The sequence below is a fragment of the Pristis pectinata genome, chromosome 3 (genome assembly GCF_009764475.1).
Source record: "Pristis pectinata isolate sPriPec2 chromosome 3, sPriPec2.1.pri, whole genome shotgun sequence".
NCBI lineage: Eukaryota > Metazoa > Chordata > Chondrichthyes > Rhinopristiformes > Pristidae > Pristis > Pristis pectinata.
The window spans coordinates 41460898-41476782 of NC_067407.1; the positions used below are offsets into that span (position 1 = coordinate 41460898).

Consider the following 15885-nt stretch of genomic DNA (forward strand, 5'->3'; position numbering starts at 1 on the left):
TTGCAATCATATTTGGAAGTTTGTTGTATGCGCTCTCACAGCATACTCGCATTGAATGATCACTATTTTGGTAGAGTCTTTGGCAAAGTCTTGCCTACGGAAATTAGTTTCATTTTACAACTTACTCGTGCAAATCACTTCAAAGTGTAACATAGCCTTATGAACAAAAACATGCTAAATACCTCTGAAGTTGCACTCCTTTAATTTTATAATTGAATTATATATCCTTCACACATGCAAAATCTATTTTAAGATTTTATTTAATAAAAAGACTTTACAGTTTAAAAACAGGAATACAAATAATTAAAATTTTAATCAACTGTAACCATAAAAATAAAAAAAACAACTTTACAATTTCATTAAACAATTTTCTTAGGGAGATCTGGTTGGAGAGTATGTGAACTGTACATTAATCATGTATCCTCCCCTCCCCTAAACTTCATGTAATTATCAGCAGCAATTTCAGAGGATTTTTTTTAATATTACATGTAAGATCATAACTGACTGAAAGAGCAAAGATCACTAGAGATTAATCTATAGAGGACACAGTTATTAAAAAAAACTTTTGCAGCATCAATTGCTCTTCAGGTCATGCTTTTTGACAACTAACTTCAGCTCAGAACAGTGAAATCATTTGAAAACTCTGATATTTCAAAACTTTCCACTGCACCACAAGTATTTAACACTAACATTCCGTTACAAAATCTCCCTCCAGTCTGGTCTCATAACGTTACCACTTTAAGACAACAGCAATAAGTACGATATATCAATTACTGCTTTACTCATGGTAGTGCTCATAAAATTGCCAGGTGGCCATTTGTCCTTACCTGTGAGCCCTGATACCTTTCGTACTCCAAACACAGTCTGCCCAAATGTAAACTACAAATCATGATGAGAATTCCTATTACTTTGCTACAACAAAAGGTGACTTGGAGTTTTAGTAAGAGGCAGGAATATCCCAGATTTTATAAGTGAGAACTGCTTACTGTAATAGAAACATTGAGCCAAATGAGTTATTTTATTCCTTGCAGGTAAAGTACCTGTCCTCCAATTAGCTTACTGAGTAGCATGATCAAAATTAGGTGCTCACTATATGGTATAATCAGATTTGCACAACTGCATTCCATCAACTCTTGATGTCTTCGAGTGATCCTGAAGTAAGATGCTGGTTGAGACTGTGGCCCTCAACAAAAAGTTAGTAATAACACTATTCTGAAAAAGTTTGTGGAGCTCATGCAATCAAACACAAACTAAACACAAAGTGTTTACAAACTTCAGTTTTTGATTCAGATATAATTAATTCTTAATCATTATCGATGTAGCTTTGTTCATTCTTAATCCAGGATGCCATCCATCGTCAGGAAGAGCACAATTAGTTTTTTTTAAACTGCTTCCCATGGTCTGTTTTTGTTAAAAGGTTCAATAAATAGTAGAAAAATAATCCTTTATTTAAAAAAATCTGCGATGTATTGTTAACACTTACAATTCCCAAATGAGTTGTTTCGATGGTTTTCAGGATCCCTTAAAAATCCAAAAGTTTTCCCCATTTGACTCAAAGACTGATGATTAAAACAAAAGTTGTTGCAATTCCTTTTGATTGTAGCTTCCATTGCATGGGGAGGATAAATGGTTCAGCATTCTGCATCCACTGTGTGGACTGTAACTGCAGCTTGTAGGTGATGGCTATGATGGAGGGAGGGATGGTGGTGAAGGCGGTAATGGTGGAATTTGTGACTTAACAAAGCAGCAGTCTGAGGCGGAGTGTCCAGCTCTAAATCTTCCTCATGATTCCCAACATCCACTCCAGCAGATAATGGGTCATTATTACATGGTGGGTTTTCACTGTCCTCTTGAGGACTCATGGTACTGTATCCTGTAGATGATTGCAAGTTCACAAAATTATTTTTTTTTTAAATACATCAGTTACAGAAACCACAATAATGTAAGTTTATTTTTCCAACTATTGTATGCCCTAGCTTTACTATTTATAAAACTGAAAATGTTTATTAGTGGTTTGAAAGAAACAGGTTTCACTTTTAGCTGTGACTCATGTCCAAACTCTACCTTCTCTCTGCATGTCAGTCAGGCAAATTTCTTTAAAGCTTTATTGCTGACAATTGAACGTCCAACCACATCAAAAGCCGTAGCTAAAGAAATGGTACAATAGCTTCTTCATTGTCTGTATTATAAACACCTCAGACACTTTGATCATTAAAGGTGTTTTGCAGCAGGAAACCTAACATCAAATGCAGTGCATTTTAACAGAAATAAGAAAAGTAAATATTGGCAGGGAATCTGTGTGGCTGAGGACTGCACTACTCAAGTTGAATATTTATCAATTCACCTCCATTTTAAGATCTTTGCAAAACTGTACCTTGTTCAAGGCAACAAATCAAAGAGCATTTTAACAACAGTACTCTGGATTGAACAGGTTCTATTTGGACTGAATCTGTTCTCTCGTTAGATAAATTTAATCCTCTCGGCATTTTCAGGGTGCTGACTGAGCCAACAAGAGTTCTGATTCTCTATGTAAATCAATTTAATAAATTTTAAAGTTACACGAATTGCACAATAACTGGGCAGATTTATCCCAAAATACACAACTGTGAAAACATGTGGAAGCGCTGCATTTCAAATGCTTTGTTACACCATAGGTGTGTCTGTTTGACATGAACACCAGTTTTCAGCAGAACCGGTCTGACAGATCAGTTATACTGCTAATTCCACAAATAACCTTGTTCATCCAAATCCAGTGATAGTTAACATTAGCAGACTTGTTAAAAGTTAAAGATTAAAAAGTAGATTCTTAGGTTTCCAGACAGTACTTTGTTTTGCATTCATCAGATATACCACACTGGATGTGAAGTTGAAGCAGAGAAAATATTGCTGACTCAATTTGACCAACTTCATGATACATCAAACTACAGAACTCTGGGAGTCAATCACTTGTAAACTGTGCAATGTCACTGAACCAGAATATCTTATATTTTATGTATACTATTACAACGCTCTGCATTGCTGGCCAGCAGCAGTAGAATGCGAATGAGCCCACAGAAGGAACACTGATCACAGGCTGGATGTTGTTTGCAAGCATATATGAAGCTCTTTGGGATACTATGCTATTGTTAACTATTAGATAACTGTTAGTTATGAACAGTCATTTTTAAAAAAAGGTAGGCTCCCTTGATGACTTGGTATGCATTCTGTTATTTTACACTGTCAGTGGGAAAATGGAGAACATTGAGGATGAAGAATTATAATTGAAAGTTTAAAAAAAATGCACCAAGCCAACGGAGCCTCTAATTCACTAAAATCATTGTAATTTCCTGGTTTATAAAATGTTGAAATGATGCACTTACCACATGCATCAAAAGAAGAATTATAAAGTTTATCTTTTCTTTTAACTCAAGCAACATCTTGAAGTATTTGTTCATTTTAAGCACAGGTTTCTTATACACTCAGAAGCCTAGCCTAAGAAAACTAAACACTGTCAAACTCATGTTGCTACAACAGAACCTATTCAAGGGCGCTCTGGACAGTGTTTCAATACTATATAAACAAAAGACCCACAGAATATTTTTGGAAATATTACACCAAAAAAATGTTGAGGTGTTAAAGTAAAGAAGCAGCAGTTCAAGAGATGTTTATCTCCCATGAATTTTTCTGGACATTCTTTCATCTATTGGAAGATAATTCATTTCTAGTTTTGACTGAAGTTCCACATCAATAACAGCCCACACAGATAGGAGCAGTTCCTTTCAGACAAAAACAACATCATTTTCTAATTTCTGAAATGTTAACTGTTGCTCAGACGTGAATAACGCTTTCTTTCCCCATTGAGTGACATGTGAGACCATTGATCTTACCATGATCGCTCTCTGTTCCCGATCTTCCCCAGTATCGCCGTCTGCGTTCTGGACTGTGTGCATGTCTTTCAATTACAGCTGCTATAAATCTTGTGTTACTTACTGTTCAAAAGATAAAACAATTAAGAAGATCCAGTTTTCAATTCTTCTGTATGTATATTTCTAAATAATTATGAATTTAGAATTTCAAGTGCATGCAGTGCATGGGGTGGGGGCAGGGCTAGGGAAATAAGAAGAGGAGGAAAGGGAAACTGAGCAGGTATTTGTACTGGTATTCTATAACCCACTCACCTGTTTTCAGTTCAATTCCAGAGGCAATGGAGACTTAGTTCTCCACCTGAGTACAGTCCCAGACCCAGTGAACACCGCCTGCCCCCATCGCCCCCACCCCCCCCATCCCCTGCAGACAGACAGTGGGAGGAAACTGTTAAGGCATCTCAGGAACTGAGCTAAGACAACCCACAACCTTGGTTATGAATAAGAGAGTGGTAACGACATAGCACATTCATATTGAACTTTCATTTTTAGATTAGCTGCTTTGAGTTTTTTTTAAAAACTCACACCATTTTTCCATTTCTCTATTACCATCTTTCTTTGCTTTTGTTTGACATATTTTATTTGTTTTCCTAATAGATACAGTTACCTAATATTGTGGCTTGTGCTTCAACACTACAATTCCAGATCAATTTTTCATGTTAATCAGAAAACAGGCCATCATATTATGTAGATAATGCATGTTAGATATTAGTCATCTACTGCTGAGAATATTTGTTTCCAATCTTTTATTTAAGAATACAAGCACCATCGTGGCCTTAAACTCACAAGCATAGCTGGTAATTATTAGAATACAATACTTTTGTTTCTAAACAAATGATCAACTTCAGAAGGCAGAAATTTGCTGAGTTAGAAGAAATGGAAGAACTGGCCCAGATCTAACATAATGTAATTATTACCAAACAACCCTACTTGGGCAATGTTCACACTTCAAAAGTGTAAACCATGATTGCAAGACCCCAAAACAAAAGTCACTGTGATATGATATGATCAAAACAACAATTACCCCTTCTCTTCTGAAACTAGCAGCTCACAATTGGGTACACATTCAATGTTCTCATACAAACATTATTACCACAAGTGGAAATTCTTCATGTCGAAGTCTTGCCAAATCATGTTACAGGGTTCTGTCAATGAACTAACCAAGGACCAGATTAATTTTAAACTGGCATTGCAGAACTTCACACTGACTTTGAGAATGAAACTCAGGTCTTAAATTTTAACAAAGACAATTACAAAGAAACAAGTTGATGTTGGCTGAAGTGGATCGGGAAATTAGATTAAAAGATAGCACTTTTGATAAACAGTGGCAAACATGTTTTAAAATATCTATTATTCTCTGTGAATATACATTCCCTAGTGGGTTAAAGTCTTCACAGGAAAGTAGAATCACAGCAGTTATGGACATCATTAAATTAAATAACTTGTAACGCTGTGGTGTGAAAGGGTTTTAAAAATCAGCAAAGTTTGAACAGGAAATTGATGAAGAGGGATAAAAATAAAAATGTTTTCAATGGAAAAGAGATTCGGAAAACTAAATTCAAGTCTGTCAGAGGCAGAGACAAAAGAAATATGGATTAAAGAATCTTTTGCATCTTTCTTCAAGACACAGGGATATTATGAACAATCAAGGCGCCTGCAGAATTGGAAGATCTTATGTTTCAAGCTTAGAGATCTCCTCTACTCCAATTCCTGAAATTGGAAGGTAGCAAATACATTCCCACTGTTTAAGAAAGGAAAATGGGGCCAGTTTTCCTGTTGTCACTGGTAGGGAGATGCCATAATTATTAAGGATCTTTCAAGGCTTTCTTCTTTTCTAACTCACGTGAAGATACACAAACATGAATATTTGGTGATGTTCTGAACCTTGCATAATTACTGTGCCTTTACTCGAACCACTGCATCAGGAAAAAAAATATTCTGTCCATACCCAAATCCTACGTATACAGGTTTCAAGATCAACAAGAGTGGGATTCCTAGCTGATTTCTTTCCCCATGCTTTGCTAGGGACAAGACATCTTTTACCACCTCAGATGACACTACACTGATCAGAAAGGACCCTTCAAGCTTCCTGTTTTATGTCACTCAGCATCATATGGAGTGGAGTAGTTGTCAGAATCACCAGGCAGCATTTTCTCATCTTCTGTTCATCTCCTGAACAATAGTTGTTAAAAGGAAGCTTTACCTAATGACCTTCCAAAATGTTAAACTTTGAATGACTGGGGCAATTCACTCAACAAATAAAGGTTTTAAGAATCCAGTTTTCTTTTTATTTTCACTGTAGGCAATACTTACTGATTCCTCTGTCCTCATGACTGTCTTCATCCCTCTCATCACGGTCATTTTCCAGGTTGGACATTCGGACAGACATCTCTTTTGTATACAGAAAAAAGTTTTAGTTGCAACCTTTTGTTTTTAAAAGCTTGTGTATATTTGTTCATCAGTTTCTATCAATTTTTATCCTTTCACATAGGAAGGAAAAATATCTTCACAACATTAATTCCATTCTGGAAGCAGTGTCAAATCAAAGGGAGTTTAAGACATAACAACAAAATAGAAGAATTTATAATGTAGCAGTCATATTGCTAGAATAATCAGGAAATTTTATTGTTGCACTGAGAACTTTGTCACTATCAAGAGATTGGCAACAGTCAGAAAATAAACTTAAAGTTGGGGCCCTTTAATCTTCATGACTCAGAAGTTTACCAGGGAGTGCTGTTGCCATTGGGGAACAAATGAATTCCAGAAGACATCAAATATGGTAAATCGGAACATTGTCCTCCTTTGATTGGAGTCAAACAAGCCAAGTAATCCTTCCCATCCCTTCTCAGTAAAAAGTCATTCCATCCATTAGATCAAATATCCCTGTTAATGCATATCAAACCATACACTTGCTCTGCAAACTTGGAAAGGCTAAAATTCTCACCTTGTGCTGCAAGAGGAGACATGTGCTGGTGACTTCTCCTGTGGATCTGGTGTCGGTAAGCATACACAGCCAGAACAAGTACCATGATGCACCCCATGATCCCACCAGCCACAGGCCCAACTGGGGCACTTTTGATCATGTTCAATGCTACAACCTCATCTCCTATAATTTGAAAAGGAGAAATGATCAGAAGGTTACTTGGTTCAGTGCCTGTCCCAAGGTTCCAATATGTATAACAGCTTTGATATTTCAACTAAATGGAGCCCGAACACAGAATACAGTCAGCTATTTTGTCCCAGTAAAGGAACTCCAGGACAGCAGACATTACCTTTTGTCACTGGCGATGAGCGAGGAGAAGTAAGACCTCCAGATGATTAGAGTGAAAAGAGTCAGTGAAAGATGTGGTGGCCCACAGACTGAAGAGAGCACTTGGAGATCAATGGTTCTAAGTATCCACCCTGAATACAGCTGCAGAATGATGTTGAAAGCCCACTTTCTGAAAATAGCTAAAGACTAGACCAGGTTTGGCTTAGTTGGGAATTTGCTTGACCTTCACTTTTTAGGGTCACAGAAAAATGTGAAGTAAAATTCAAAGATCATTCATTTGTTGGATACATTGTGGTCGGCATGCACTTGGCACAGACCAATCACATATGAGCAATACAAAATAACTTCCAGTCTGCCCTAAGGATTAATCCTGGGAGGTAACAGTAATAATATAGTCCACTGCTGGGCCTGTTGCCAAATCAGTATTTAATGAATTCTGGCTGAGCTACAGTGTTATCAACGTACCAGCCAACTGCTGCTCGTGAACCACAAACTGATATCAGAATATTTTTTCACCGTTTCACCCAGAGCAAGCATGTGATCACCTTGGACTGAGCTACGTGCTGCAATATTCACTTTGAATGGTTGGCAAAGTTTTCTTGTCACCCAGCAAATGGAAATTACAAATGAGTATGGTTCGGAGGTGGCTCATTTTGACACACGAGGATCACAAGTTCCAAAAAAAAAGCAACATTCTGGGGTATGATAGATGACATACTGGGCAACTTGTTTTGAAATTATACAACTTTCCTCTGACAGGCCAACTAATTTAATTAAATTGTGATTTAAAAGATAACTCACTGACATTGGATTCAAGCAGATGGAGGGTGGTACAATACATGCACGAATTTGCAGATTGAAACAGCATGCACTACTCTGTAAATGGAATTGCCTTTGTTCCCTGGTAAAGATTTTATTGAAATCTTTCATTTAAAATGAGAATTTCATTTTTCAATAACTATAAATATTTGCAAAAAGTAGAACTAATTTGGGCAGGAAAGTTTCTAGTGACAGGTAACTCAGTGGGTCTGCTCACTGAACCAGTGCAGCAACAGGTGAGCAATGCTGTTGACTGCAACATAGATTATGGATTGAATAGCTCCATGTTCAATGGAGTCTTTAAGCCCCTTTAACAAGCCAAGACTTCAAATTTCCACTTGGCAATGCACTCAGACATATGGCTTCAAATGCCCATACTTGTGAAGTGACTGAAACAAAGGGCCTTAACAGGAAAAAGTAGGTTTCAATTATTTGCCTTCAGGGCAACAGAATGAGACTTTGAATGCTGTGAGAATAGCCTTTGCACTGAACTAGGTTAATGAATAAGCACAATTCAGTAGGCACAACAAGGCCTTTAGCAGATTCATATACTGAAAATAGGGTAACACAAATGTTTAACTGAGGATGCATCTCAGAATGAAAAAGCACATGGGCCAGCTATAGATTAGCCAACAAATGAGAAAATAAAAAGTAGAAAATAAATGTTAAACTATCTATGAAAAGGAAACAGTAAAGAAGATGGCAGCCGTTTTAATTTGTTAACATAAGAAAAAGGAGACAAGAGGGGAATAAAATTCATATCTAGAAACTTAAGCAGTAAATAATTCAATTATTTACATTCTTGGAAACAAGAATGCAGGCCAGACAAATGTAAAAGCATTTACACATGTCCAAACTCAAAAGGAGCTGCCTGTCACCTTAGCTGTTCATGGTTCACACAACCCAACTTCATTCAAATGTGAAAACCAATTGTTGCAGGCAACTTTCTAACAACATGAAATGAGGATTGGGGAACAGGTACAATCCTTAGAAAATGCCACTGCTTGCAACTAAAATGATATAGTTTTAGCTGCTAATTTATCTCCTGACAAATCTCCACAAAAAGAGTGCCTTGACATTGTACTTTTTAGTTATCATTTTATAAATTAGCATTCAGCATTTCAAGAATAGTAAAGGATGCATCATGTAACAGGGCCCACCACTGCCCTTCCATTCATGCATCATCCTTACCCAAGGCAGGCATGTCATCTATATAGGGACTCTTAGCTCCTACAATTCCTCCAAAGCATTCTTTCTGGGATGCACAGTACGGCTCATCCAGATGTGTTTTTCCATCACTATCCACCATACACCATTCGCAGTCTAAAACGCCAAAACAATCACTGGAATAGAAAGAAAAGAGCCAGTCATTCGCCAGTAGCAGCCAGACTTACACATTTCCATTGCTCTTTCGTGGTTGATGACTTTGAAGGCACCAATACCTCACTCAACAACCAATAATCTTTTGTGAACTTCATCGTTTCTACCCAGTTTTGATGATGGGAATCCTCAGCTTCATACTTCCCTTACCCACTGCTGTCAGGGAAAGCTGACAGGTTAGCAATCTGATTTTGCTGTTTTCCTCCTCAATAGATTGGGACAGAGGTTTACCTCATCTGCTCTCCTGCCCAAGGTCATATAGGTGAGCGCAAAGCCTCAGTTAAGTGTGGGTTCCACTAGCGATTGTCCTTGCACCAAAAGCCAGTAACTAATACTAAGGAATTGGTTTGGATATTGACAGAACAAGAAAACATGCAAATGACTGAAAGTCAAAAATTAATGAAAAAATAATCTTGACTTCTTACAACTCTATTTTTGTCTTTTAGTTTTGTTAATGATCAACAGTAAAAGAATAAATCTATGCCTGTGACCTCTATTTCAAATAGGGGAAAAAAGTGACAGCTTGGCACATTTCTAGGCTGCAGATTTACGTATGTGCTGTAAACTGGGGTTACCCGCTCAATGTCCTTTGGCTGCATCTGGTGTTAATGCACTGTGGGAGGGTTTCTTGCAGACTGGGGTCAAAGACAGCAAGAGTCAGTGGCTCCTGGTGGACTTCACAACTTGGATTCCTGTTTTATTAGAAAGCGAAGTCAATTATACACAATACAAGCATTTGTAGTCATACTACTTAGTACTTAAAATATTATTTCCCACCCCCTCCACCACCACTCATTGCTCCCCATCTGTACTGGAGGTGCAGATTTCTTGCCAATGTATTGTTCCGCATGTCTCAGCAGCATTCTGGCACCTGAGCTAACACTTTCTTCTTCATGAGTGAACTATGCAATGTATTTTGACAAGCTATTCCATCAAAGAGAACAGACAAACAGAATCCAACCTTGTGCTTAACACATAAATGGACATTAATGGTCATCAGGAGCAAAACTCCCTCTTGAACTTTGTTTCTCTCCAACACAAGGTTCCTGAACCTATAGTAGCAGCCTACACAACTCAAATTACAACCAATGTTCCTGAAGGTGAATCCAACTAAGGTAGAAGAGGACAATGTTGTTTTTATTTATCTATCAGGACTTGGGCTTTGCCAAGTCAGCATGGGATGCAACTTGAGGGAACTGTGCGGATGCTGGTTCTCCCATGCTCTGGCTGTCCTTGTGCTTCTTATTGGTAGAGTTTGGGAGCGACTGTCAGAGTAACCTAGGCAAGTAACTGCAATGTATTTTGTAGATGGTACACTCTACAACCAGTGAACTGGTGACAGAGAGAGTGAATGTTTAGGGTGGTGGATGAGGTACTAATTGTGTTACTTTGTTTTGGATGGTGTTAAGCTTCACATGTTGTTAGAACTGCCCTAATCCAGGCAAATGGAAAGTATTCCATGACTCTCTTAACTTGTGCCTCGTAGAAAATGGAAAACTTGTGTATCAGGAGGCAAGTCACTCACTGCCGGATACCTAGCCTCTGACCTGCTCTTGTAGCCATGCTATTTGTGGCTGGTCCAATTGAGTTTCTGGTCAACAGTGATCTGCATGATGGTGCTGGTGCGAGATTCCAAATGGTAATGCCATTGAGTGGCAAAAATAGTTGATTAAACTCTATTGTTGGCTGGCACTTTTGTAGCACAAATGGTACTTGCTGCTTATCAGTTTATATCTGAATGTTACTTAGGTCTTGCTGAATGCAGGCACACACTGCTTTACTTGCTGAAAAGTTGTGAATGGAATCAAATCTTGTGCAACCATCAGTGAACATCCCCAGTTCTGACATTAATGAGGAAGGAATATCATTTATGAAGTAGCTCAAGATGCTGTCTCGAGGAACTCCTGTAGTTGGAAGGATTAACCTCAACAACCACAACTATCTTTCATCATCCAGGTGTAAGTCCAGTACCTGGAGTGCCTTCCTCTTGACACCTATTGGCCAATTCTATCACAGTTTCTGATACCAAGCTCGGTCAACTGCTATGTTGATGTCAACGATGAAATCATCTTTGCCAAATGTATCTCTGAACTACACAGGATACTGAAAATACCTACAGAATTGTTCTGATATTTACTATTTAAAGAAGCTTAATTATTTTGTCCTTTCATTAAAGTACAACTCCTAGATCAGCACTTTCAAAACTCTCAGCCACTTAATTGGCGACTGGGAAAAGCAGGGGAATGAAAAACAGCAAAATGGTAGACTTTGTTTAAAAACAGTTACAAACCAATGAGAAAACTATGCTATCACCCAATCATTTTACTAAGGCAATTCCACTTAAAAAAAATAATTTAGGAGAAATCTTGCCTGCTTTCAGCATTGGTCAGGTTGCCAGTACATTCGTTCACCTCCAGGGGGCACTCACAGGGGCACTCACATTCATTTTGTTCCATTCTAAATAAAAACAAGGAACAAGTTACAAGAGAATATAATTGTCAGCCTCTCAACAACTTTTTGAATAGGTACACTTGTTTCTTGTGACCAATGGAAAAATAAAACACTTCCTTTTAATTATGACAACACTTCTCCTCACCCCCAAAATCTGCCCAATATCCTGGACAAATTCCTCCAAAGCAATTTACTGAATTTAACATCAGTGATTGGTTCAGAGAAGATTACTCACTTGCTGAATAATATTCTTAAGTGCTACATCGCTGTTGTCCCATTATTATAAAAAGCCATAAAACATTGTGTTACCATTTGGAGTCTAAACCAGAGTGTAAAAACACAGGATTTGCGCTGCAGTAAAGAATATTTCCCCAATGGGGATGATAAATTTAAACTGCAGTTTGAAACAGCGCATAGCAAAACCCAATGGATCCAAGTTCTGGGGGCCGGATAGGGTTGAAAAGGTGCGGCATCCCACAATTTATGGTGCAACTCAAATCCAACAAGTTTCCTTATAGTCTGTCTTGTAAAAAGGTGCTGAAGGTGAAGATAGTAATCTGTGCCTCGAAATATTCCTCAGTGCTCAGCATTTACATTGAGTTATAGATGGAGGTTTTCCAGAGAACTCAACTACTTTTGCATCCATTAAAGGATTCCATGCCCACCAAATGTAGTTGGGAAATTTCATATTTCACAATGACAGACAAGGAGGCTATTCAGCCAATCGATTCTATGCTACCTCAGAGCAATCCCATTCCCTCAATAATTTTCCCTCTAACCTATTCTCCTCACATTCCCAACAATTCTATTACCCAGCTACATTAGGGACAATACACAGTGGCCAATGAACCCACCAATCCTCACATCTTTGGGATGTGGGAGGAAATCCACGCAGTCACAAACGTAACATTCAGACTCCTCACAGAAAAAGGAGGTTGGGACTGAACCCAAGTCACTGGAGCTGTGAGGCAGAAGCTCTATTAAGTGCAACACAGTGCCAACCGTCTCTATCTTCCCTCCCCTCTCCCACCCCCTTCCTCTCCATCTGGGAATTTGAACTTTCTAAATGGCATAAATAATTAAAGGACCAAAGCATTTCAGGAAGGACCATTGTTGTTCTATTATTTATTGGATAAAATTAACTCCAATCTTCACTTCCAGAAGTGACTTGATACCTCTGTAAAGCTAGGCTATCTACCCGAAGAAAATAAACAGCCTTATCCCTACACACTGGGATAAAAGCAGTGAAAAGAAGTCCTGCCCCAAGGAAGGATCACTTTTTAAAAAAGAATGGTTGCAATGGGGAAAAGCAATGTATAACATTAGACAGAAAACCACAATCAAACACCGTTCAATACACAAATTTTTGGCCTTTGCTCAATTTCAATGACGGGCACTAACTTTTTTTTGAAACAAGCCTTCCTCCTGTCAATTGCACATCTACCAACCTTTACTGAGCAACCCTTGGAAGTGAGCTTTTAAACATACAAGGAAAGCTACAAAGGCATAAGAAATTTGAAATAAGATCAAAAAAAATCATGGCATAAAACAAGAAAGTAAAAGTACAGAATTCCAATCAATTTACTGATATTTCCAAACAAATATTTGTGTTCATTATTTATTCTGCAATTTAAAATGTAACAACATACACACAATCTTGAACATTATTAACTTGGATGTTGTGTGATTAAACAATTCCTTCTTGACTTTGTTGTGCATGGTTAAATAATAATGGGCTAACAACATGTTTGAATAGGATGTGGAGAAAGTTTGCCTGGGAGGAGGAGTAGAGGGTAGAGAAAGAGCATTATGAGCAGAACAGGGGATAGAGGAGGAGGAAGGATGGGGGATCTGGGGATGAGAATGATGAGAAGGGGAACAGCAATGAGAATCCAGGCTCTGGGCTGGGTCGGCTGCAGGTGGGAGTGATCCCCCAGATTTTTATTGCTCCACAGATTTATTGCAAGAGAAATGGGCAACCTGTTGGACTTGACGGGTATGTAAATGTGGTGGTGAATATTAAGGTTAGATATTTCTTATTAGTTCTCAATACAGAGCATTTTGCACCCAAAAATTATTAACGTAATAACATTGTTTGCCAGAAATGTGTTGCACATGCCTGTTCATTGAGGCCCCCCAAGATGACATGCTAAACATTTTAATTATTGTTATAATACGATTCTGAAATCGACTGTGTTGGATAACTGTGTCCCTTGCAAAAGCTCAGAAATCATCCCAAAAACAGTCCATAAATTTGATGCATTAATGAACTTTTGGAGGATCTATGGCTTATAGAAATTGCATCCAGAGATTATTAACACAGTGACAATATTTTCGTGAAATTTGCTGCACAAGCCTGTTCAGTGAAGGTCATTTTACTAAAATAGTTGGAGATTTCTAAAATTGTTTGCATTTAAAATACAGATAATATAAAGTTGGCAAATCATTTCAGAGAACCTCATTTAACTTATCTTTCTATTGCATATACAGATTAAGTTTGTTTTTGTAGAATTTTAATATTTTGGATAATGTTCATTTCCATTTTTTGCCAACATAATTCCCAAGCTATGTTCAATTATGAATTGCACAGAATCTGATAAAAATTATTAACTTATTGACCTACCTACGAAATCAATGTAAAATTCTGTTACATCTAAGTGACACATCACTAACCTGTGACAGTTCAGGCAAAGTCTGTCCACCATACTGCAGGCGCAGAAAGCAAGTGCATCACATGTTTCATTGACAATTCCAAGAAATGCATTGGTGCCAGGAATCCTGGTCAATCGGTACTTCGAACAATGGCTACCATGAACAAGATTGGTCAGATCACCCTATCAAAACAAAGTGCACAATAATATCACAAAAAAAATATTTTCAATTAAACTGGGTCAAAGATCATATTATTGCATTCAATTGGGAGGTTCAGGTGATCTTATCAGGAAGCTAAAATTATCCTCATCACTCCTGGATGAAAAAGAAAGTGAGCATGGGACCCTATTGTGGCTAGTGTAATTCACGCCAAGCAGCTTGTGGCAAATTTTAGACAATATCCCAGACTTGGTTCACTTATATTCCTTCAGGTATAGATCTTAATGGCTGCATTTTACACACAAGTCGATGTGGAAAACTGCATGCAAATATAACAATGGAATGGGAATATTTGAAGGAATATCGAAACGTCACTTGTGAGGCTAATGGAAAGGCACTAAAAAGTGAAAACTTGCACACCAATAACATGACAATGCTGCATTCAAAACCTGGTGAAGGAAACCTGGTGTTTATTGTTCTGGTAAGCCATGGCCTGTGCATTACACCATCTCATTAAGTCAGTACTGAAGCACAGTGCAAGGAGGTGAAGCAGAGTTTCATGAATAAGGTGTCAGTTACATTTAGTGGATGTACCAGTCACTTGGTGGACAGTAGGTGTATGACTTGCTGGCGACTTGAAAACTCAAATCCAGAAGTGATATGTTTCCTTTGCTCGCTATTATACGAGATGCAGGGCCGATAACATAATGGCACCCAGAAACTACCTTTGAAGCTTCTTTTGTGCTGAAGAGCCTCTATCTACAGTAATCACCTGCCAAAATGAGGAACATTTCTCTTTGGCTGCAGATACAGCGGTAAAACAACCAGCCATTTGGCACAGATCACCTCTTCAAATTCGAGCTTGTCGTATGCACAAGTGCAATGATAAATTTAGTTGCAGCAGTATCATAGGCACAATGCATCAGGTACACAACATTCACAAGAATAACAGAAAAATGGCTCAAGATGGCACCAGAGGTGACACTTTGCTGGCAGCTAACAGCAACGTAGTTACATACTCTTATGGAACTTGCTCTGTTGGCAACCCTAGTTCTTCTTCTTCAGCTAAGAAGATTCTCATTATTGGCAAACAATATGACAAAAAGTTACAAACTGGCTGAAGTCATCTTGCCTTGGCTCTGTACAGCATTCGTCACTTGAAGTGAGAACGTTGTGGGTTCAAGTCACACTCACTGGATTTAAACACAAAAGTCTAATCTGTTCAATCCAGTAGTTCTGAGCAGTTAGTGC

General features: G+C 38.1%; 1 protein-coding gene across 2 annotated transcripts in view; it reads right to left on the reverse strand.

Annotated features, from left to right (window-relative positions):
• Positions 1-342: 342 nt before the first annotated feature.
• cachd1 (cache domain containing 1) overlaps positions 343-15885 on the reverse strand; it is a 126456-nt gene continuing 110913 nt past the window's right edge. For both annotated transcript variants that reach the window (XM_052012601.1, XM_052012600.1), the window contains exons 21-28: positions 14497-14657; positions 11743-11829; positions 9948-10064; positions 9184-9335; positions 6847-7008; positions 6216-6293; positions 3867-3968; positions 343-1873 (exon numbers count right to left, since the gene is read on the reverse strand). In XM_052012601.1, the coding sequence (XP_051868561.1) occupies positions 1632-1873; positions 3867-3968; positions 6216-6293; positions 6847-7008; positions 9184-9335; positions 9948-10064; positions 11743-11829; positions 14497-14657 (1101 nt within the window). In that variant the 3' untranslated portion in view covers positions 343-1631. The remainder of the gene's footprint in view (positions 1874-3866; positions 3969-6215; positions 6294-6846; positions 7009-9183; positions 9336-9947; positions 10065-11742; positions 11830-14496; positions 14658-15885) is intronic.